The sequence below is a fragment of the Tachysurus vachellii genome, chromosome 22 (assembly GCF_030014155.1).
Source record: "Tachysurus vachellii isolate PV-2020 chromosome 22, HZAU_Pvac_v1, whole genome shotgun sequence".
Lineage (NCBI taxonomy): Eukaryota > Metazoa > Chordata > Actinopteri > Siluriformes > Bagridae > Tachysurus > Tachysurus vachellii.
In genome coordinates this window covers 9,272,501-9,295,817 of record NC_083481.1, presented here as the reverse complement: position 1 = coordinate 9,295,817, position 23,317 = coordinate 9,272,501, and the positions used below count along the sequence as shown (strand labels likewise).

Sequence of the window (23,317 nt, the reverse complement as noted above, 5' to 3'; positions counted from 1 at the left end):
TACATATTAGGAGATTAGTGACTACGGAGTGCACTAGGCGTCTTATACAGACACATTTTGGATTGAGAGTAACTTAACGCGGGAATTGGCGGGTATTGGTTCCAAAACATTATCTGTAGCTTTAGCGGGGTTTTTTTTTTTTATGTATATATATATATATGTAATACAGCTAAGGTTATATATATATATATATTTACATATACACTTAAGCTATGTTTTAACACATCACTCGCTTCCTCATGCTTATATTTCACTCAGAAAGTCGACATACAGGCGTTTGGTGCGTTTAGGTGAAAAGTTTTAGTGGAAAGGATTTATGTGTGTGTGATATGGAGTCATTTCAGAAAGTGGAGAAGATTGGAGAGGGAACATATGGAGTGGTGTATAAAGCTAAAAACAAAATCACAGGCGAAACCGTGGCTTTGAAGAAAATCCGACTGGACACGTATGTGAAATGTGTTAACATCTCTGTATAGCGTACAGAATTATTAGTATATTCTTTGTATTTGAAATCAACTCCATGTCTTTGTTTGAATTGTGTGCCAGAAAAAAAAAAACTTATGTAACTACTGTGACTTTTTTAATATCTGTGCTCTTCACTTCATATTGTCTTTTTATTTTATATTATTTTTTATTTTTTCTCCTCATAACATTTTTTTTTATTTTATTTTTATTTTTCTCTCTCAGTACTTTGAGCTAATCTTCATTTATGAGCTTATTGTCTGGGTGAAAGCTTGTGTTTTTTGTACAGAAACATTATCCATAGAGAATGCAGGCGTTACTCCTAACTAAAAAAAATACTCCCATTGTTTATTTAAAAGTTGTAAATAATAGTATAAAACTATAGAAAAATATTTGTATAACAGATTGAACATTAGCTGTTTGTCACAAAGGAGCATTGTCTGTGGGAGAAGAACCAGATTATTCATCTGGGTGATACTAGGATTATAGTGGGATTATAAATCTTTGCTCTTCTTCACCTGGGAATTATAAAGTCATTATAATTATTATTTTATTTTTTATTTTTGCAGGGAGACTGAAGGTGTTCCAAGTACCGCCATTCGAGAAATCTCCCTGCTGAAGGAACTCAATCACCCCAATATTGTCAAGTATGACCGTGTTACAGGATATGACACAGTCGAGCAACTAATTGTGCCATCAATTGTAGACATGCATTTCTACACTGTATCGTTTACAATGCAGCATTTTTCCTAGTTTAGGTTTATTGAATCACGTTAAAGCAATACTTGGGCAAAAAAAGAGGTTTAATCAGTTTTATTTGTATAATGCTTTTAACATTTTTAGTTTAGCCTTCAGCATTTTTAGAGAAATATCTTAATCTTAATGAGCAAGCAAGAGGCAACGCAAAACGTCCTGTGTTGAAGAACTTCATTAATTTTCATTAATCAATGAATGAATTTCATTAATCTTTCTCAGAATTGCACCATATACTACGGTTCTAAATATTACCCTCCTATAAGTGTATTGTATGGTCAAAACATGCAATTAAGTAACCAAGTTATTAATTGTAGTTAACATGAAGATTATATTATTGACATTATCAACAGGTAATTTATTGATCAACATCAACAGTATCAATAACTGTGTACTGTCTTGAGTGCAAAATTGTTCAATTGCGATTGCAGTCTTGATCCATTGTAGCAAAGCTGATTATATCAACTCTAGTCCAAATCCAGCTTTATGCTTTCTAAGTGGTACCATCCACAGTAATCTAATGTATCTTCAGGCTGTGCATCTAAGGTCATCCTCAGCAGCAGAAAGCAATTTCCAAATGATGAAAACTAGAAGTTTTTTAGAAAACTAGAAGTGCATCAGGATGAAACAGGCAGGTCACAAGACCAGAAAGGCTCAGGATCACTGAGTGTACATGTAGATCGATATTGATCTTGTTAAGATATTGTTTCTCTGTTTCAGGCTGCTCGATGTCATCCACACAGAGAATAAGCTTTATCTTGTGTTTGAATTTCTTCACCAAGACCTCAAGAAATTTATGGATTCGTCCTCAGTCAATGGCATTTCACTTCCTCTGGTGAAGGTGAGTGTGACTTATAGACCATAACTTCTAATGTACTAAATAGTGTTCGTGAGTGACTTTATACCTGTGTAGTAATGGTGGTGATCATCATGATTGTGTACAATTCAACATGATGCTGCTCTGTTTGCTCAGCTGGCAGTTTGACTAAGAAATTACTAATTGACTAAGTTTTATTTATTCATTTTTTTATTTTCGATGTGTTTCGATTTTTCTTAAGACTATAAGATGTTTTTGTGTATGCTAGGAATGATAGCTGCCTATACCAACAGCACACACAATCTTGCTGTAATTTGCCTGAAAGTAATCCAAATGTTTTTAGTGTTGCTGGGGCATTTACTACAGCAATTCTCTTAACTGTCACTATGCATAGGCGTAATATGATGCACTAAAATAGCAGGAAGTTTTTTCTATAATAACTATATAATAATTAGCACCTCTGCACCAGTGTTATAGATTAGTTAAGCCTCTGTCCTGGTAATGTTACTTTGGTTCATTGTTTTTGAAGCCCATTCTTAATTTTAATTTCTCCGATCTTTTCTCACATCTGAAAAATATGACCCTCGGTCTGTACCTTTATATTGAACTTTTTCCTAAAATGACACTATAACTCACTCTCACACACTCTTCTATTTTTGTCTTAACAGTGGTTATCCTGTTTTTGTAGTTCCCACTTGATATATTCAGGCATTTGATTCCACGAACACTGATCTTTGTCTTGTACTTTGTCTTGTCTTGTCTTGTAAATAATAATGATTAGATATTTATGTATATGATTATTTATATAAATAAATTATCATTATTTTTATTTATTTATATAAATAAATTTTTTTTTTTTTTTTTTTTATGTATTTACAGAGCTACCTGTTCCAGCTGCTCCAGGGTTTGTCTTTCTGTCACTCTCACCGGGTTTTACACAGAGACCTGAAACCTCAAAATCTGCTCATTAATGCCCAAGGAGAAATTAAACTGGCCGACTTTGGCTTGGCCAGGGCTTTTGGTGTGCCTGTGCGCACATACACGCATGAGGTAGACTGCTTTTTTATTTTATGTGTACACAAAATAATATATGCAAATAATGAACACTTTTAGTTGCACTTATTACCCAATACATTAGTTGTGTTTGTTAGTAAGATTATATTTGTCCTTGCATTGTAGGTTGTGACTTTGTGGTACAGAGCACCAGAAATTCTACTGGGCTGTAAATATTATTCCACAGCTGTTGACATCTGGAGTTTGGGCTGCATTTTTGCTGAAATGGTAAGCTGTTTCAAACATTCATTTACTAGGGCTAACCTGCCTATAGCAATAGGTTTAGTGGGATTAGTAAAGAATCTGAGGTTTGCACAACAGTACAAAATTTCTTAAAGAAGAACTGAAAACAGTACAATATCTTTGGATTATAAAGGCAGCTGTTTGCTGTCAAAAAAGCCAGTTGGAGTGCATTCTTGCAAAACATGACGCATGCTATTGCACATTGAGTGGTGATTTATAGTTAAATATGTAACAGTTTTGTGGAAATAAAGATTTTACATTTAAGCAGAAGAATTTGATGAACCTGTGCATGTTTAAACTTAAAACAAGACAGACACACTGCATAATATGCATGATCTTTCAATAAAAACTCTCACATCCAGTTACCATACGGTTTTAACCAATCCCTAAAGACACCATAGAATTCTGCTACCTGTAAATATTCTAGACATGTTTAAAATTATGTAATTTTGCTCTATTTAACAGAGCTTGTCCTCCAGCTCCAACCTGTCTAATGTAAAGTTTTGTCATGTCTGTGATGTCTATATTGTCAGATTACACGAAGGGCGCTCTTTCCTGGAGATTCAGAAATTGATCAGCTGTTCCGGATTTTCCGAACCCTCGGCACTCCTGATGAGACTGCGTGGCCTGGAGTGACTTCGATGCCTGACTACAAGCCTTCTTTCCCCAAGTGGGCACTGCAGGACCTGTCCAAAGTTGTGCCACCTCTGGATGATGATGGCAGAGACCTTCTCGCAGTAAGACATTAACACCATGTTATACCAAAATGCTGTAAATGTGAATGATACTCTGTCAAATTAAGTAGGCACCAGTAGTTTTAGATGAATAGAGCGTTATTAATGTTTTGGAATGTGATGGCACTGAATAGCTTCCACCAGATTCCATCAAATGTTAGTTGGTAAATTATCATCATCATGACTCAGCATTTACAGAGATCTTGTTTTGTTCATTGCACAAATAATCAGATGCAGAACTTACTCTTAAGGTACAATTCATTAGATACAACTAGAATTTATTAGCTGTAACTTTTCACTGATTTGATGTCTGTTGTTTCAAGCTATGAGCAAAGTGTAATTATATTGTATATTTTCCATGTATTCCATTATCTGTCCATTGCAGCAAAATAAAATGTCATGGTCAATTCTTCATGGCTGACAAATGGTTTATTCTTATCTCTTTCCCTTTCCTTTTTTTCTAACAGCAAATGCTAAGATATGACCCCAACAAAAGAATCTCAGCCAAGAACGCCCTTGTTCATCGATTCTTCCGTGATGTGACCATGCCCATGCCTACTTTGAGGCTTTGAGCTGTGTCTGTGACTGGCAAGGGTCGTACAGGCAGAGCAATCACATTCATCATATCTTCTTCCTGAGGACATTCTTCCCCTAACTCGGAGACTGTCAGCCAGTTGCAGTCAATGTGGTGCCTTTTATATACCAGGGTTTAGATAAAGTTGAAGTATTGTGGTGTTTATAGGCACAGTGCTCTCATCTGTTCAGATTACGTACTATGTTATTGTATGTTCTGCAGTCTGTTCTTCTGGAAGGTGACATTCCTTAACTCTGTAAACTGCTTGTTCAGGACTTAGTTGACTATCTGTTATATAAAAAAAAAAATCTCTTCATTAAGAGTCATTTGATGCACCAGCATAAAAATATTTATTTTGGATTGCCAAAAATTGTCACTTTTGATAGTTCTGAATATTTTTTGTAATTGGTGATTTTATGCCTTTTTAGGCAGATTTTATCCTTGTTTGATAATTCTACATAAAACTAAGACAAAAAAATGACGTTTGTTTTAATTTTTAATGAGTATTAAATGCCTGACAAACAAACAAAATACGGCCATGTTTATCAAATATTTCTGATATCTTATATTTATGGCAGTATTTCAGTTTTGTGAACAGAATTGCCTCTACATTATATATTGTGAATATTGTTGTACCGTCTATTTCATAGTATTAAGAGTACTTTTAATCAAGCCTGATTAATATTTTAAAGTGAACATGGTTCATGACCTGTCTAGCTAGACTAAAATTGAAAGCACCCACATAATATTTTCTATTTCCATTTTTTCTTGAAAAAAAAACAACTTTTGGTCTTTGGCTAAACATAAATAAGTGAAGGAGACTTTCAGACCCTATAAACATAAAAAATATTTTTTTGACACCACAAATGACCCACGTCAATATCTTATTGCAAAGATTTTATTGGCAGTTGCAGTTTTAAGACCTTTACTATAAGTAACAATTAGTTTTTCCAACATTGTGGTTTATTTCTGACCCATTCTTATAGATAGTGCTTACAGGCAGTGTATGTCACTGTAAATATATTTAAAAAAATCAGGCCAAAACTCCTCTACACCCTATAGTGGCTAACACCCTATAGTGGTTAACCCTGCCTATTCCTATGTTAGCCAAAGAGACACGTAGCAGTTACATTTTCTCAAAATCAATTTTGTCCACTTCAATATCTCTTCTAATATTTTCCTAACAATTTGTGTTCTTACAGTATAGTTATTTGATCTGATATATAAAAGGGAATGGTTGATAAGGTGATTGACAGTTTTGGACCAGACAGTTGAGCCTTATGTACAATTTCCAACACACACCTGCACCTCTTACAAGTTCTGTAGCCAAGACATTTCTTTTGTTTTTTGCTATAAACAGCCTACTGTGCCTCAATTCATTTGGGTGATTTTGTCTAGCAGTCATGAGAACATCATGGAAAGGTTCTGTTGAGTGTCATTGTTGACTGTTATTTACCTGTACACTTACAATTTCCTCACCTTAGCTTATATCATCACATTAACTTGTATGTGTGTATACATACACACACGCACACACACAGTTTCTCACAGAAGTGAGTACACCCCTCTTTTTTGCAAATTTATTGTATATTTTTATGTGACAACACTGAAGAAATGACACTTAGCTACAATGTAAAGTAGTGAATGTACAGTTTGTATAACGGTGTAAATTTGCTGTCCCATCAAAATAACACACAGCCATTAATGTCTAAACCGCTGGCCACAGAATTGAGTACACGCCTAAGTAAAAATGTCCAAATTTGGTCTAAAGTGTCAATATTTTGTGTGGCCACCATTATTTTCCAGCACTGCCTTAACCCTCTTGGGCATGGAGTTCACCAGAGCATCACAGGTTGCCACTGGAGTCCTATTCCACTCCTCCATGATGACATCATGGAGTTGTTGGGTGTTAGATACCTTGTGTTCCTCCACCTTCTGTTTGAGGATGCCCCACAGATGCTCAATAGGGTTTAGGTCTGGAGACATGCTTGGCCAGTCCATCACCTTTACCCTCAGCTTCTTTAGCAAAGCAGTGGTCGTCTTGGAGTTTTTACCCTTAAAACATTTTTGTTTTATTATCTTCAACAATAAACTAATCAGAAAACACACATAAATATTTATTACTACACAAATATTTTAAATATTGTAAATATTTCTATAGTAATTATTAGTAATAGTAATTCTATAGAAATATTGCAATCATGAGGGCTTTTATTACTCATAAAATGTTTCATTTATGAAATATAACATTTAAAATGTATGTCTTAGTAATTAAGAACTATGATACTGGAACCCTTTTAGCTGTGCAGTAACTGAACAATAATTGCACCTGGAACTCCTGTCAACCAATCAGAATCAAGCATTCAATAGCCCTGCGGTATAACTACAAAACAATCCCCTTAGCATCCTATAGGTGGCGATATCTCATTTTTGTGCTCCAAAGGAAAAAGGAAGCACTTGGAAAGCTACGAAAATGGCAGAAGTGGTCGAGCTCCAAAAACTTAAGGTAGATAATAAATAAAAACTTGTTTGTTTTAGTGGTTGCTATATTTCTGAATCACATCTAAATGATGTTGTAAAACGAACGTCAGCGTTAGGTAATTATTTATAATGTTACCGTGTCTTAAGTTGCTAGTTGACTCCAGCAAGGTAGCTAACAGCTAACAGCTAGCATTCGGTCTCTCTTGTTTTCTAAAAAGCTAACGAGATATAATCTGTGGCAGGACAAACGTTTGTGTGTTTTGTAAGGTTGGTGATTACAGTAGCTTTAGGATTTTTAAATTAATCCAATATAACGTGTGACTGGAATACAAACGACGCAAGGAATGCAAACAAACGCGCTAGCCGATTATCCTAGATTAGCTTAGCTTATTTATCTTATTTAGCTTAGCTTATGTAGCTTATCTTAGCCTAGCTAGTTCATTTGTGTCTGTTTCTAATGCTGGCATGATTAAATAAATTATAATAAAATTAGAATAATAAGGAAATAAAACGGTGTACAGTAAATAAGATTAGCTGTCCGGGGAAAATAGACAAAATATTAAAATAGCATGAATACAACTGCTGATATGAATTAAATAAATATGAACGTAGTATTGTTTGTAAAGTGCTAAATATAGTGGTTTTTTTAGCCCAATTCACTGAGTACAAGGAAAGGGTCATTAAAGCATTATTAATTGACATTAACCTCCCAAAATGACGACGTTTGTTTTCAGCATATAATCTCCTACTACATTGAAACTTTATCACGGTCTGCAGAATTATTACTGAAACATGATAGAAATATTTATCAATAGAAATGCAACTTATGCGATTCAAATTTATTTTGGCTTTATTTTCAGCACTGTTGTAACAATTCAGGTAACAAAAAGGAGGCCTATAATTTTTAATGTCTTAACGCCATGTGTGTGACATGAAAAGCGTTACAATCTGTTACATTTCAGCAACTAATGCACTTCCTAAGTTATTAAACATTGTCACCAGTGTAGCACTTACTGCCAAGTCAGTATTACTTCTATGCTAAAAATATTTTACCACTGAAATAACATCTCATCAGTGACAGTCTCTTTACATGTATAGACAGTATAAAAGGGCTGTATAACTTGTACAATACTCAAGCAGTACAGGGCCACGGCCTGGTTTTGATCCTAGACGGGTAACTAAACCAGCCACTGAGGGATTAATTTTCAGTTCGGTCCCAAGCCCAGAGAATTGAGGGTTGCATCAGGAACGGCATAAAACCTATCTGGTGGACAAATTCAAATATGTGTAGCAGATAAATCTGCTGTGGTGACACTGAACAGTGAAATACCGAAAGAACAGTATTTGGAGTTTTTTTTTTGCTTACAAAATAAACAAAAATAAAAGGAATTCCTGTTGATTTTACATTTATGTGCTCCTGGGCCTGTTTTATTTTGGCAGTGTTATTACAATTTTTTTTTTTTTTACTTTTTTGCAGTGCTATAACTAGTTTTTTAAACTAAACTTTTTAAAGTTTTTCTAATTCTGAAGAGATTTCTAAACAGGTTCATCATTAGAACTTGGTGAAAAGTCAGAAACCCAGTATAAAAATACCACTGATCCCCACTAATAATAACTATCTAACATTTATATGCCAGCATATGTGTACAAAGTATTCTTTACTTTGTGCTTGACATGATTTAATTTTTTTTTTGGTGTGTTCATGTTGTTTGTAGTTAGCTGAGCTGAAGCAGGAGTGTGCACTCCGTGGGCTGGAAATTAAGGGCAACAAAGGGGATTTGATTGCACGGCTGCAGGCATACATTGATGAACATGGTATGTAACTGGGTGTTGTGAATGGCCTCTATCATTTTACAATTCATGACAAGAGATGTTAAAAAAAAAATTTTAAAAATATTTTTTGCTGAGCATTTAGGATACTCTACTACTATAAATAAATAATTTTTACTTCTACTTGTAAATTAGGATTTTTCTGTAAATCAAAATGATCAGAATAAGTACTATGACTTAAGTGTTGTTATTAATAGTACTAGTAGTAGAAGTAGTAGTAGTATTGCTTTACATTTTTCATGAGATTCAATGGAGTAAGTTTTCAGTTTATACATGTATAACGTTTTTAGAACATAATTAATAAATGCTTTCAAAAATTTGCAGAAGATGATGTCAATGAAGAAGTCTTAGAAGAGTTTACAGAGGTAAGTAATATAATAATACAACTTCAATTAAAGTTTATTTGTATAGCGCTTTTTACAATTGACATTGTCTCAAAGCAGCTTTACAGTATATGAGTATAGAACAAAGAGTTAATATAAAGAATAATATAAAGCTTAATATAAAATTCAAGATTAAAGGTGGGGTGCACAATGTTTGAAAAACACCAGAAAACTGAGTCAGGCCGACTAACAAAACAAACATGTAGCCAATTAGCAGAAAGGGGCGTGTCTTGTCAATATGCGGCGGAGAGAGTGTTCAGTGCGCATGTCTGACATTAGCAGAAAGCGATTGAAACATTGACATGGTTGATATCTGCCATTACCTCTGCCTCGGGTCCTAGGTGTTGAACGTCGTCTTCCGTGTGAAACGGAGCTAAACCTTTCACGGTACACCACACAGTACTACAAAAACACAACCAGCAGGTTCCGCCATAATAGTTGCCTGGGTTACATATGTATGTGTGGGGTGGAGCTATCAAAACGGGGTGCCACCCATTTGGGTTAGGCGCGTGTTTGTTTTGGTGATTTCAAATGTCAACATTGGCTTTCAAACATCGTGCACCCCACCTTTTAATATTAGATATATGTATCGATGCAAAAGATCACACGGAGTTCACATCTCCTCTATAGTATCGCAGAGTCCAACTTGAGCTCATAGATCTCTAGATGCCTCAGGATTCCCAGAGTCAGCCTCAGTGGAGGCCCAAAATCTTCATTGCACGGAAGATTATCCGAGCCGGTACAATTTCTGGATACCTCGGGATAGGTAGAAACAGAGAAACAGTGGCGATGGATTAACATAGCTGCTGTTCATAATATTTGCAAGTCTGATGTAATAGTACACAATATTATGGGATGTATTATGTGTACCCCTGACAAAAGAGATTAGTTTTTTTTTAATCTACATTTAAACTGGGAAAGTGTGTGTGAGCCCCGAACACTATCAGAAAGACTATTTCAAAGTTTGGGAGCTAAATAATTAAATTCAATTCAAGTTTATTTGTATAGCGCTTTTTACAATTGACATTATCTCAAATAAGAAAATGCTCTACCGCCTTTAGTAGACAGATATTCTGGGAACTACCAGAAGTCCTGAGTTTTGTTTTTTTTTTTTTTTATCTGAGAGCATGAAGGATTGTAACGTGTTAGAAGACTAGTTAGATACATGGGAGCTAAACCATTACGAGCTTTGTACGTAAGAAGCAGCAGTTTGTAATCAATTCTAAACTTAACAAGTAGCGAGTGTAGAGATGATAAAATTGGGGTTATATGATCATATTTTCTTGTCCTGGTAAGAACTCTGGCAGCTGCATTTTGGACTAACTGTAGCCTATTTATTAAAGATGCAGGACAACCACCTAGTAATGCATTACAATAGTCCAGTCTAGAGGTCATGAATGCATGAACTAGCTTCTCAGCATCAGATACAGATAGGATGTTTCTCAGCTTGGCAATATTTCTAAGGTGGAAGAAGGGTGTGTTTGTAGTATGGGTGATATGATTTTCAAAAGACAAGTTGCTGTCTAATATAACGCCCAAGTCTTTCACTGTCGAGCTACTAGTAAAAGTACATCCCTTTAAATAAAAGTTGAATTGTGAGAGTTTCTGTGTACTGCTTTTTGGACCGATAAGTAGTATTTCTGTCATTGAAAATGAGCTTTGAAACTATCACTTCTATGTGATGTTTTTATTTATCAATGGTAATTCAACATTCAGCAGAATTATGATGGTTGTTATCAGTTGTAGTGCAGTTCTGATAGGACCTAAGTATATTTGTAGGTTGATCAAATAAAAATAAGAAGAAAATCTCTTTTAGGAGGCAGCAGCACCTGAGGAAGAAGTCCAAGAAGAAGAGTCGGCTGCACCGGAAACGTATGTATACTTTACAAATACTAAAAAGAGCAATACAGAACACCAGTTTGCACTTCCTTTCTATTTAATTCTTTCTCTCTCTATTCAGAGATTGATTATGACTCATTGTTGCCCAGCAGATGGTGCTGTAATTGTGTACTTTCATGACTTTTCCTTGTCAGACATTGTGCTCTTCAGTGGCTTTAAATATTTTATGAACACTTCATATGTTATGAAGTGTGAGGGGTTAATTAATAATGCTCCAAAGTAAATAAAAAGGTAAATACATGAACAGCTAAAGTCATGTGAATGAGGCTGATTAACTAAAGTTTGTCTGATCAAAGTTTAAATGCAACTAAAAAATGTTTTTTATTATTTGAGCAAATAAAATTTAATGGTTGGACAGTATCCTAAAACGTTTCAAACTACTGGTGTATTTTACAGAAGGTACAGAGCTGGACTAAGGCATGCTGTGACTCAGTCACTCTTGTAGTTTATCCCTGTTAAAGAATATTTGTCTAATATAAGCACATCCTTCTCTGTCAGCAAAAACAGTTATGGGGAAAAAAACAATTTTAACACTGTGAAGAAAACTATTAAAGAAAGATATTCAAATCTAACGAGTTTGCAAAGTGTCAAACAACAAAAATCTATGACGATTTTACACCCCTTCTGGAGTTGTTCATTAAACTTGCAAGCTAATACACCTAACTAATATAATAAATTGGTTGATGTTCCTTTGATTTTTTCAGTAGACATGCGATTGTGTAGTCTTATGCAGAGAATGACCAGTGTAGCTGGATCATTTGAGGAATGAGATTAGTCACAAGCGACTAACCAAACTGAGTCACAAGTGTTTCCCCTGTAGATTTGAAAATGGGCAGGCATGCCAAACCTTTTTAGATAATATTATATAGATGAGACCCCTGGACTAGACAATACATGCACTAACTGATGTTTTAAATACTTTTGTGTTCACTTTTAAACCTAGACCTAAACAATAGTCATCATTTACTGATTTGTTCTGTTTTTCTTTGTGCAGCGAGACAGTGAAAAAAGTTGTCAAAATCAACCTTTCTGAACCATCTGATGAGGTATTTTTCGTTTAAGCACACACTGTAGACATTTTGCACACTAAACAAGAGGGATATCTAAATACTACTATAAATCAAGTGCTTGATTTGTTCTAACTACAGTCTCTTTACTCTTAATCTGGACGTAGGAGTACGATTAAGGAGCCCCTGCAAATGACTGGAGACAACAAAAGCTCAGTTAAAGAGCAAATTTGAGTTTCTAATTTAAAAAAAATGACCGTGCATAATTTTGAAAAAAAAGTATTAAAGTCCTAGAAGCTGTCTGTTAGAAACCAGCCAACAGAATATATGAGAATAGTATTGTGTTAAAATGCATGAAGAAAATATTTTTCAATTATAATCAGATGTCAAACCACAAAACCCTACCCTGCTTTGGCTCATGAAGGATCATTATATAGGCAAACATTTCAGTTTACCTCAATTAAATGTAACTTGATTTAAAATTGAATACCATTCTAAATCTGGGTTCTTGTAATCAGTTATTTGCCTGGTCGATTATGTTTAACTTTTTTCAAGTGTCAGTTTGTCTTTGGTTTTGGTAAATGATGAAAGTAAATAAATTTTGGGACTTTACTGTCTTACAATTTTAGAGACTGCAGAAGAGAGCAGAACGCTTCAATATTCCTGCAAACTCTGATACCAAGAAGGCTGCACGTGCTGCAAGGTAAGAAGTTTAAAATGGAAACGCAAATTGAGACTCTGCAGTAACAGTGATGGTTGTTTTGTGAAAATGTCTTTTCATTTGTTGTTGTTGTTTGGGTTGACAGCGACAGTCAGATTTAAACTCTTAACATACTTGCCAGCTTTAAGAAAAATTTATTTGTTTCCTGCCAGGTTTGGACTGCCAGCAACATCAGTGCCCTCTAAAGGTGAGTTACAGTAAGATTTACACACAGGATTTGTGTAAAAAAAAAAAAAAAAAAAGATACAAAAGATGTGATTGCTGCTTTTCTGTTTTACAGGAATTTCTGCTGCTGTTTCAAAACCCAATGTGAGTATGAAATTCAAAATACTTAATCCATTCTTAAAGGTTTTCTCCATTAAGTGATGTGGAACTGTTAGCTTTTTTCCTTAGTATGCTTGTGGGGTTCCAAATTAGGTGTACAGGTACTATGTGTTTAAATAAAATAACATAAAACCTAGATAAATTACATATCAAAATTAGATTGTTATTCTGCTTGTTTATTCCATTACTGCTTACCATTAGAGATGAGTATAACCTGGGTTCCACCATGTGCACATGCACACACACCATGCACGATCTGACAGGGGTATTTAATGAGGTATGATGCAGTATCTGTAATAAATACATCAGTCATTGACGTTCTCCGTTACTCAAGTTTACTTTCCCTTTTGAGCATCAATGCCCTGCCTTTAGCTACTCACTTGCTGTTCTTCTGCAGATGTTCATCTATATTGGCCCGGGGTAGTTTGTGTGGCTGAATCTGGGATTTCTGCCCAAGGTCATATCGCCTTACTTTGTGAATCAGTCTGTTGGCCTTGTCGCCTTCAGCATTCCTTGCTGTGCAGTACATGCGCTACAATGTTATTTGGACCAGATGGCAGCCATCTGATCTTCGGACCAACTGTTTATTTTCTCTAAGGGAAGACATGGGGTCATCACTGGGCTATCATCATAGTTTAGCTGTATTTTGGATGTAATTTCCTAACTGGATGGGTTGGACACCCATAATGCTGTTAAAGGAGCTTCTCCATGTCATGGACTTTATGGCGAGTATGCCAATCTAAGCTTTTTCCTGGACGTTTGAACACAATTTCGTCAGTTTATTTATGCTTAATGTCCTTGTAATGCAGAAGTCTCTGGTGTTTGTACAAGCTAGCTAGGTGTCACACACTGCCCTGGTGGTTGGAAGGGGTTAAATAGAAGAATAGCTACATATGTTACCTTGGTTCTTTTAGCAGCAGTATTTATAGCAAACACTGGTTCACAAATCAATACATGACTTGGTTGATACAAGTTCTTGCCAAGCCAATAACACAAAACAATGTGGTATTCAAATGCAAATGGTTTAATGACATGTATAGTAATAAATAATAGTCAGATATTAAATGTTAAAGGTGTGTTGAGAGGGAATTCTGCACGCTGCAGTATAAGCCAAATAAAAATGAAGAAATATTTTTTCGAAACTGGTTAGAACAATTTTAACATTTTAAATGTACTTATACATACAATACTCATGTGTACTGTTAAATACAAATGTTATCATAAATTATAATAGGATTTAAATCCTCTGTCCTCAGGTTGATGTTGAGGTCTTGAAGAAGAGAGCAGAGCGATTTGGCATGAACGTCTCCTCTGTGTCTAAGAAGGTAAGTCGCAGTTTTTGGGTAGAAAGATATGGAAACACAACATGGGGGGGAAACAACCCCAATGAATTGTAAGAAATAGTGATGTATACACTGGCTTTTATTGTTCAAGGGGTTCTGGCTGAAATGGCAAAATCTGTCTGACCTGATCAATGGTTAAATCTACTTTAAATGATCTCTAGTAATATTTAAATGATCATTTATTAATCCTATTTTAAACAGCCATACATGCCATAGAGCACTAGGGGACGCTGATATGTTGCTTTGTCTATTCATGCCCTTGACTGGCACTCATGTTAGGCTAATACTGCAGTTTTTCTACACCGCTACTCAGTAAGTGGTTATAAGGTGACAAACACCAAACGATAGAAAATTAGTCTGCAAAAAAAGTCTGTTTTTTGAAGTACTATAGCCCTCACTGCATACAGTAGTTGCTTAAAGTGGAAATTGTGGTTGACTGACCAGATGTTTGCTTTAAACTCTGCTCAGCAGTTTGTGCCATGTTCAGCACAATCCTCAAAGCACATTAAAATTATTTAGTGTGAAACTGTCCTGTTCCTCAAACAAGCACACACACTGGAGTGGTATACAGATGACAGCTCTGTTAAGAAATAACTTGTGTATATTAAAATATTTTCTTGTTTTGTTTTTTTTTTCTCAATACATGCTTATGAGCAAGCAAATTCTAAAGCTTTAATTTTTCTTTAACGCAACCCGGTAGAGGTGGTAAAATCAAGATGATGCTTGCAGGTTGTTTTTACCATGATCTTTTTATCCCCTTTTTATTTTTAGGTTATTTTAGAGATGCAGGTTTTATTTACTGTTTGTTGCATATTGAAGAAAAGCTTTGCTACACTTCTTTCTCTCTCTCTTTTATTTTTATTTATTTATTCTTGTTTTAATCCAGTGCTGCTTGTTACTATACATGACTCAGTGGTTCTGATTCATACATGCATTTGTTGTCTGTGTGGTTTCGGATTCTTTTAAGATTAATTGACTTTATTAGCCTCATTTGCTGTTTTATTAATCTGTTAATTTACATCGAGATGTGATCTATGTGGCTTAATGGGTTCAAATGGCTTTTTGCTGTACTGTATGACCGGTTGACACACAATTAGTGAATTCAAAAACCTAAAGCTTTTTATTGTTCTCAAATTTGAAAACTTTACAAACCTCTTAAATACTGTCAAAGTAGCTTATTTTAGCTAAAATTAGGCAAGAATAATGTTTCTCTCACCTGCATATATATTTTTGATGTAGTAATTTGCTATTCATTATTTGACTTTTTTTTTTTTTTTATTTTATTTTATTTGGTATGTTTGTGGTCAGGTATGTTTATCATTGCAGTAAATATGTAATGATGCCAGATTGCATCGTTAAAGTGTAATGCTGTCTCAGAGGATTAGGTTTTACAGGGTGAGGACGAGTATCTTTTTTTTTTCTTTGATTTTATTTTAAAGATTGGGTGTGATATCTGAGGCAGAAGGGTTGCGGGGTTTGAGGGTAAGCAAGTTGATGAATGCAAAAACGTTGGCATTTTGATAGAGGTAATTTTCTCATGACGGAGCCAGGCTCTCCCATGAATCAAAATGCACCGCGAGTGTGTGTGAGATGGAGAGCCGCCCATTGTGGGTCCTGACACCCGTGTGAGTGAGCAGAGCTGCACAGGGTCAAGTGTGACACATCATTATAACAATGTTGATTTAGCGGGGCCACAGCGCAACACACCTCCTCCCAGGGGGGCTAAGAGGGGGGATGGACAGGCATCCTAGTGGACAAGAGATGGGGCCCACTCTTCTTCACCATCAACGCAATCATTCGACAGATTGCAAATCGCTCCCTACACCCCCTCACTCCTTTTTTAAAAAAAAAAAAAAATTCTTGCTAAGACTGTTCGAGAGAAACCTGAATAATAGATTTCAAAATACCTATTGTTTTTCAGAGACATGGCATGCATTTTTAAGTAGTATGGAAAGCTGTTTGTGTAGATGAAATGTCTTTTACTCCATGACCCCCACCCCCACTTCTCTTATACTCTCGGCCCCCCCTCCTTCGTCATCCATGGCCTTTAACCTCGTTTCACCTGTAATGTCACGATAAGCTTTGACAATCTGCAGTTGTACAGGTTCCAATCAATCTGCTGTGTTGTAGTCAGTCAAACACTAATATTCACAATTTAAGATTGCTAAAAAAAAAAGTAGATATGCGTTTTTGTTCGTCTATACAGTAGCCAGTGATATATATAAATATAAATTTATGAACCATAAAGCTCAACAGTTAAGCTGAAAGTTGAAAGAAACGCCTGACATGTTTGGATGAGCCGCAACTAGATTTTTTTGTTTGCTGTATTCCAATAATTTCAAAAGTAGAAAGTCTGAGATTGCACTTGTCATTTTGGACTTCTGTGCATTCGAGCTTCAGGGTGAATGGAAGAAAACATAGATGCTACCATTTTGCCCTTTTTTTTTGTTTTTTATTAACTAGCTAGCTAGCTAACTGTGAGTTGCTTGTTGACTGATCTAAAGTAAATACTTTAGTATATAAATGCTAACTCATTTAAGATGCTTTTGTTTTTTGTTTTTTTTGCTGATTCTGTGCGCAGCCATCTTGATTTGGTGTCACTAGCTGATCTTTAAAGAGTTTATCAGATCATCCGGAGTTGCCATGGAGGTATTCCAGGAATGGATACAAGAAATTCTAATTTTATAAAGACACAAGTCTATAAAATGACTAATGAGCATTGATGACATCACTAAAGAAAAGACTGAAAACTGACCATTGATAGAGTTATTTCCCTTTAGATAAGCAATTTCCTCTTGGCCTGATTCAAGGCTTAATCTTTATTTTTACAGTCATAAAAATTAAGGTTTTGTTGTGACTACAGAAGTTGTATTTGGCACATCTATTATCAACATTCTACACCTTATTGATTTTTAAATGCCATTCTTATTTTGCGTCAGAGTTCTACAGAAGTCAGGGTTCAGTTTGGATAAATGGCTTTCTCTGTATTTAGTCATTTCTCGTGTTTCCGTCGAATCTGAGCCCTATATGATGCATTATCATCTGACAGAATAGCCTCTTGTCCTGTGGTAATTATGCACACACACGCGCACACACCATATGTTGTTTTTTTGCACAATGCAAGTCATGATGTCACATCATTACAAGACTGGCCAATTAAACTGTGGGGGATGAATTGTACTGATGGAATTAAAGTAAACATTAGCAAAGAATTACCGTTTCATACTATTTACATTACATACATTTTATGCAGCTATAAAAAAAACTGCAAGATCTGTTTGTAAACTTATGTAGGCTCCTCACCTTATAGAATTTGACCTTTTTTGCAATTACTATTTCTGCAACTGAACACAATTTTGCTCAGAAGAGAGTGCATTTCACATGCAGGAAAACGTCATCAACTCTAGTCCTAGCCTCAGTGGGATTTTACTCATTGGTATGAATAACGCTTTCAATCTAAAACTTTTTCAAACTGTTTCAGTCACTAATTCAATCTATTCTAGAAAGGCTTCATGAATAGACAGAGCCAAGGCCTTGGACAACATGGAGAGGCCCTGCGTTCGGCCCAATATTGTTTGGGAACGCAAAAAGAAAACATGATGAGAGAAAAGAAAGCCTGGAGGGTGGGGGTGCTACAAAATGAACTTGATGATCTCAGGAGATGGAAATGAGATTGGCTGCACTGTATGAACGCTGGGAGAGATGAGGCCATGCTGTGCCCGCTGCTTTGGCTTCGGCGACTATGGAGACCCACAGTGCTATTCAGCCAGATCCTGGCTTAAAGAAATGCTGCCCGTTTCAGACGTCAGGCTATAAAGTAACTTGTTTCATGAATGTTGTGGCAGAACATTTCCGCTGTTTAAAAAAAAAAAAAAGAAATCCTTCAGCCCTTTCACTTTCAATTTTAGTTTTGTTAGTCTTTTTTTATTTTTTTATTTATTTTTTACCCGGTTGACACTTGTCCATGGTGTTTCACAAATGAGCCATAACCTAATCCAAGCACTAAGCTGCTTATCATTAAGTGCATACCTAGGGTGGCATGTAACCTATGACCTCATCATCTCCCCTCCTCCATAGTTTTCCAGTTTGCACTAATATAAATAATTAGTGTAATGTTTGCACTAATATTATAAAACAGCAGTGTCTAATTAGCAGTGAGCACAATTTTTGTTTGTATCTCTATCTCTGACATATGAGAGTATAAAATATTTCTGAAGTGCATTCATTAATTTAAATTTTACTCACTAGCCAGTTTATCAAGTTTGTTTTTGGAAATCCCCTCTACCCCCTGCTCTTAGATTAGCCTGAAATCTTTGTGTGGATTCCATACAGTGTTGGAAACCTTTCTTTGAGGTTCATGTTGACAAAACTGAACTCCTTTGGGGTGAATAATAATTCCAACATCATGCTAGGCCTTCCCACCTGACCTCAGTGGAATCTAGTGGAAAGCCCACCTTTAGCAGTAGAGGGTGTTCTTGTAGGAAATGGGGGATGAACTCCGTATTAATCCCCATGGGTTTGAAATGGGATTTTCAATACTAGTGTCCACATAGTATTGACTATATATAGTGTAACTTCTGCAGATTTGTCTGCTGCACATTCATGCTTCAAACCTCCTGCTCTACCACAACCCAAGGGTGCACTGTTGGATTCAGATTTGTTGCCTGTGAAAGCCATTAAAGTACAAAACTAATTTTTATGTTCAGTTTTAGTTTTCTGCATTGTAAGATGGCACATTATTATTCTGTTTGTATTCATCCATCTGAAGAAGAGGAGCCCAATGTGGTCGCCTGCTGTAGCCCATCCGTCTTGAAGTTCAACACATTGTAGATTTTTAGATACTTTTCTACTCACAGCAGTTGAAAAGAGTTGTTACAATTGCCTTCTTGACAGTTCAAGACACTTTAGCCATTTTCCTCTGACTTGTTCATATCAGAAACTCTCATCTCTTCCTGTTAAACTGATTTTAGCTGGATGTTTTTGTCAGGCCATTCTGTGCAAGTTCTGAGGCTGTTGCTTATTAAAAAAAATTACAAAATTCTACAGAGACGTTTCATAAATACTCAGACCAGTCTATCTGGTATCAACAACTAAGCCATGGTCGAAGTCAGAGATCACTTTTTTCCCCTGCCTCCCATCTCTTCCTAGCTGCATGATTTTATGCAATATGCTACTGCCACATGATAAGCAGGTTCAAAGGTGTGCCTTTTATAAATAAAATTGATAGTCACTATATTATACAGCAAAGTAAAAATTAATTTGCTATATATTTACTCGAAACATGAGGTTAAATAGAGCAACCAGCGATTAAGAATTTTCACCGAGAAATTTTAGCTAGTGCTAGTTATCAGGATTGTTGGAGTATTGATTGTCATTTGCTCTTCTTTGTGCAGGTTGAAGAGGATGAAAAGCTGAAAAAGAGGAAGGAGAGATTTGGAATTGTCACAAGTGCAGCCTCAGCTGGACCTGACGATTCAGAGGTACAATGCCTGAGCTTTAGGAATAAGATGTTAGAAATTTTGTTTTGTATGGAAAATGAGCAGTAAGTTTATACACTTTTTGATTATTTTAGGTCTGTGTTTAATGTTGCAATTTGTTTCCTTTTTTCTTTTAGGCAAAGAAGCGAAAACGAGCAGAGCGGTTTGGAAATGTGTGATTGCATAAGGCTTTTTTTTCTTTCTTTCTTTTTACTTTTTGTATTTTTTTTTTTTTAAATCTTTCAGCTATTAGAACATTGTGTACTTTAGTCACTGGTTGTTTTGCAAGTTCTGTACAATAAACATCTGACAAATTTCTATAAATGTCTAATCTGTAGTTTTTGAAATCTGCAGCAAAATTACCATTATTGCATACTCTAATAGTCTTTCTGGGTGTTGTGTTTTAATCAGTGTGTTTACATTTTTTCTAGAATTCATTTTAACAATTTTTTTATAACAAATACTGAAGTTTTCATGTTATCACTTTTAGTTGCTTGTCACTGGTCAGATATTAATTTGTTGGTAATCATCAGTACAGTAGTGTATGATCTAGTGTATTGGTTTTGGATAACATTTTGATCATTTCTTTGTTTGACTTGTTTATGATAGAGGTCCCATGAAGGAAAAAAAAAAGGAAGACTTCCGTTTCCCCCAGTATGGGTTAATTGTTGAAGGCCTGTGGAAATCTATTCATTGCTATTCAAATACTATTGTTCTTCTGTTCTGCATCCATTAAACATCCACCTACTGCCAGTGATTGCAAACATTGTGTCAGTTTATAGGCCAAAGGTGGGAGGTCTTGCTTCATTTGCATCCATAAGAGGCTCATTTGTTGTTTAAATCCCCTAAATTAGGTTGATGAGAGGCCCTGCTATCAGGTGACACTAATTGGGTCATGCTGCACTCCTTACGTGACGCCAACAAAGAACATCCATGGCTGGACTCTGTCATTGGCCTTCTGCTTCAACTTTTGAGTAGTTAGCCCTGAGAATTAACCCTGTTTTTTTTGGTAGCAGTTCAAGATTTGTTTTATTTCTATGCAGCTTCCCCTCAGATGTGCATGGCAATAGGCAGGACTACAGTACCAATTTGTCCATGCCAGGGACCACTACTGGAGGTGGTCTGTTTTTGCATAGTGAGTGACTGTGTGTTCAGTTTTACTGATTCTCTAGTCATTCTGTTAGTAAAGGCACATACACTCGGTTAGGCTAAATAAATGATTTATTGTAGAAAAGGAGACCAAACAAAAACAAAGAAACCAAGTATTCATTTCCACAAAATTCAACCTACAAATTTATAATTCATTCATCTACACAGCATCAAAAAAAAGTGGATGAGACAGCAAAAAAGACAGAATTCTTCAAAGCTGAGAACCTGTTCTGAGAAAGCGATGCAAGCTGCTAAAATGCTGAATGCTTATTTACACTGTGAGAACATCCTTGCTTGTCTAATTATGCATAAAGGGTCCACAGTTTTCCAGTCCATTTCCTCCACAGATTTAGCTTAGTGTCCACTGTCCCTTGATGCATTAAAGTCTCCACATTTACTTCTCTGCTTAAACTGCTATGCAGAAAGTGCCCATACTTCATGATGTAAAGGTAATATGCTCATTTCATTCCTTACATTTACTCTCATAGAACTGAACCTTTGACAGCAATGTCTGTGTAGGTTTTTGATTCATTAAATGTTTAGATTTCAGTTTTCATTTTTAAGATGGTTGCATTGCAAGTTTTGTACTTGCATTGAACAAAACTGACAAATGGCTTAGGCAAAAATGAAATGTCTTGAACTTGCCTGGTTAAAATGGACAATCAGCATGTCTGAAGTTTGTTTCCTTTGTTTTACACTGGAGGCTAATTTAAAGAGTAAGTGTATCTAAAGTCTGTAATTATGCACTTGCCTCAGAGGACATAAGTGGACATAATGTGTTTGTACATTTTGTCCAAAGACTTTCAGAATAAGCCTCCTTTAAAAATTCATAATATACAGATCAACTTGGAGTTTTTTAATCTAAATCACTTCGAGACCTAATCTGTCGTCAGCAAATTTGCAGTACACAGATTGACACTGTTCTGTTTCCATATGGACTGAACTTCAGTTTAAAGTTCTGCAACATCATTTGTATCGATGGCGTATCAGTGTCATCAACCAGAGAAACTACTCTTCGAGATACTGAATAGTCTGAGGTGTGTTTTGGTTTTGGGTAACAATGCTAAAGCAGCAGCTGTTAGCTTACTCTAATGTTTTAGCTCTCATTTGCCTCTGTGCAAAATCAAGTAAGCAAATTTCAAGCGATCCAACATCACAATGCTCACACTCCAGCTGGAATATATCAGTACTACTAACCAATTAAATTATATCATGTATTTATCTTACCAGTATTAAGGTTTCATTTATGGAGACACCACATGACTACATGAAGGCTTTAAAAGCAGGTCTTTACAAACATTTCAGTAAAGATGAACCCCTTGATCTAATAACCTAGCCTCTAATTTCACAATGCAAGTAATTAAGGCTTAGTGTATAGTCTGTTACATTGGTATAGGTGCACTGCATGCGCCTTATTTCTCTTAATATTCATAACAATGCGTGTATACTGCCACCTGCTGCCATCTACTACACAACATTGCCTTTATATGTAGCTTCTATTTCAAATCTTCAAACTAAATTTCCTCTAGTGAAAATGCACCATAATGTACTTCCAATGTTTCCTTCACCTATTTGTGTTTTATTAATTGGACAGTCACTTTGGATCAATGTGACTTGAAACAAAGCAAAATCCAGAACAAGTACAGAGCTAAGTAGTGGTTTAGGGGTTTTTCTCACTGGAGGTCAGTTGGATGTGAACTCATAACAGCTTAACTTCAGTATATTGTATTATAATGATCTTTTTTAAATTATTAAAAAAAAAAAAGAAATACATCCAAAGTATGGACACTTCTGTTGACACTGCAAATGATCAGGACGAAAAGCTTAAGATGTTCACTGAGAGAGAGCTTCCGGATTCCTTCACCATCCTGCATTCATGAATACACTCCAGTGATGTCTGTCCAAGCAGGAAAAAAATGTTGTTTGGAAAAAAATTTGTTTGGTAATTTTATTATTATTATTTTTTTAATTTTGTTGGAAGGAAATAATGACAGGTCTCTGCTTTAGAAGATGGGGGAAAAAAGAACTTCAGGAAAGCATACAATGAAGGAAAAATATGATGGACAA

The 23,317-nt window shown here is 35.6% G+C and overlaps 2 protein-coding genes across 2 annotated transcripts; both read left to right on the top strand.

The window, feature by feature from the left end:
- Positions 1–293: 293 nt before the first annotated feature.
- Positions 294–5,166, top strand: cdk2 (cyclin dependent kinase 2). Its single transcript, XM_060858504.1, has 7 exons — positions 294–445; positions 1,032–1,109; positions 1,936–2,056; positions 2,912–3,082; positions 3,212–3,313; positions 3,862–4,065; positions 4,530–5,166. The coding sequence occupies exons 1-7, from the start codon at positions 330–332 to the stop codon at positions 4,632–4,634; spliced, it is 897 nt and encodes a 298-aa protein (XP_060714487.1). The 5' UTR covers positions 294–329; the 3' UTR covers positions 4,635–5,166.
- A 1,837-nt stretch (positions 5,167–7,003) lies between these two features.
- sarnp (SAP domain containing ribonucleoprotein) lies at positions 7,004–20,854 on the top strand. Its single transcript, XM_060858429.1, has 11 exons — positions 7,004–7,142; positions 8,833–8,932; positions 9,272–9,312; positions 11,147–11,202; positions 12,224–12,275; positions 12,866–12,939; positions 13,110–13,144; positions 13,238–13,266; positions 14,538–14,606; positions 20,018–20,104; positions 20,239–20,854. The coding sequence occupies exons 1-11, from the start codon at positions 7,110–7,112 to the stop codon at positions 20,278–20,280; spliced, it is 618 nt and encodes a 205-aa protein (XP_060714412.1). The 5' UTR covers positions 7,004–7,109; the 3' UTR covers positions 20,281–20,854.
- The last annotated feature ends 2,463 nt before the right edge of the window (positions 20,855–23,317 follow it).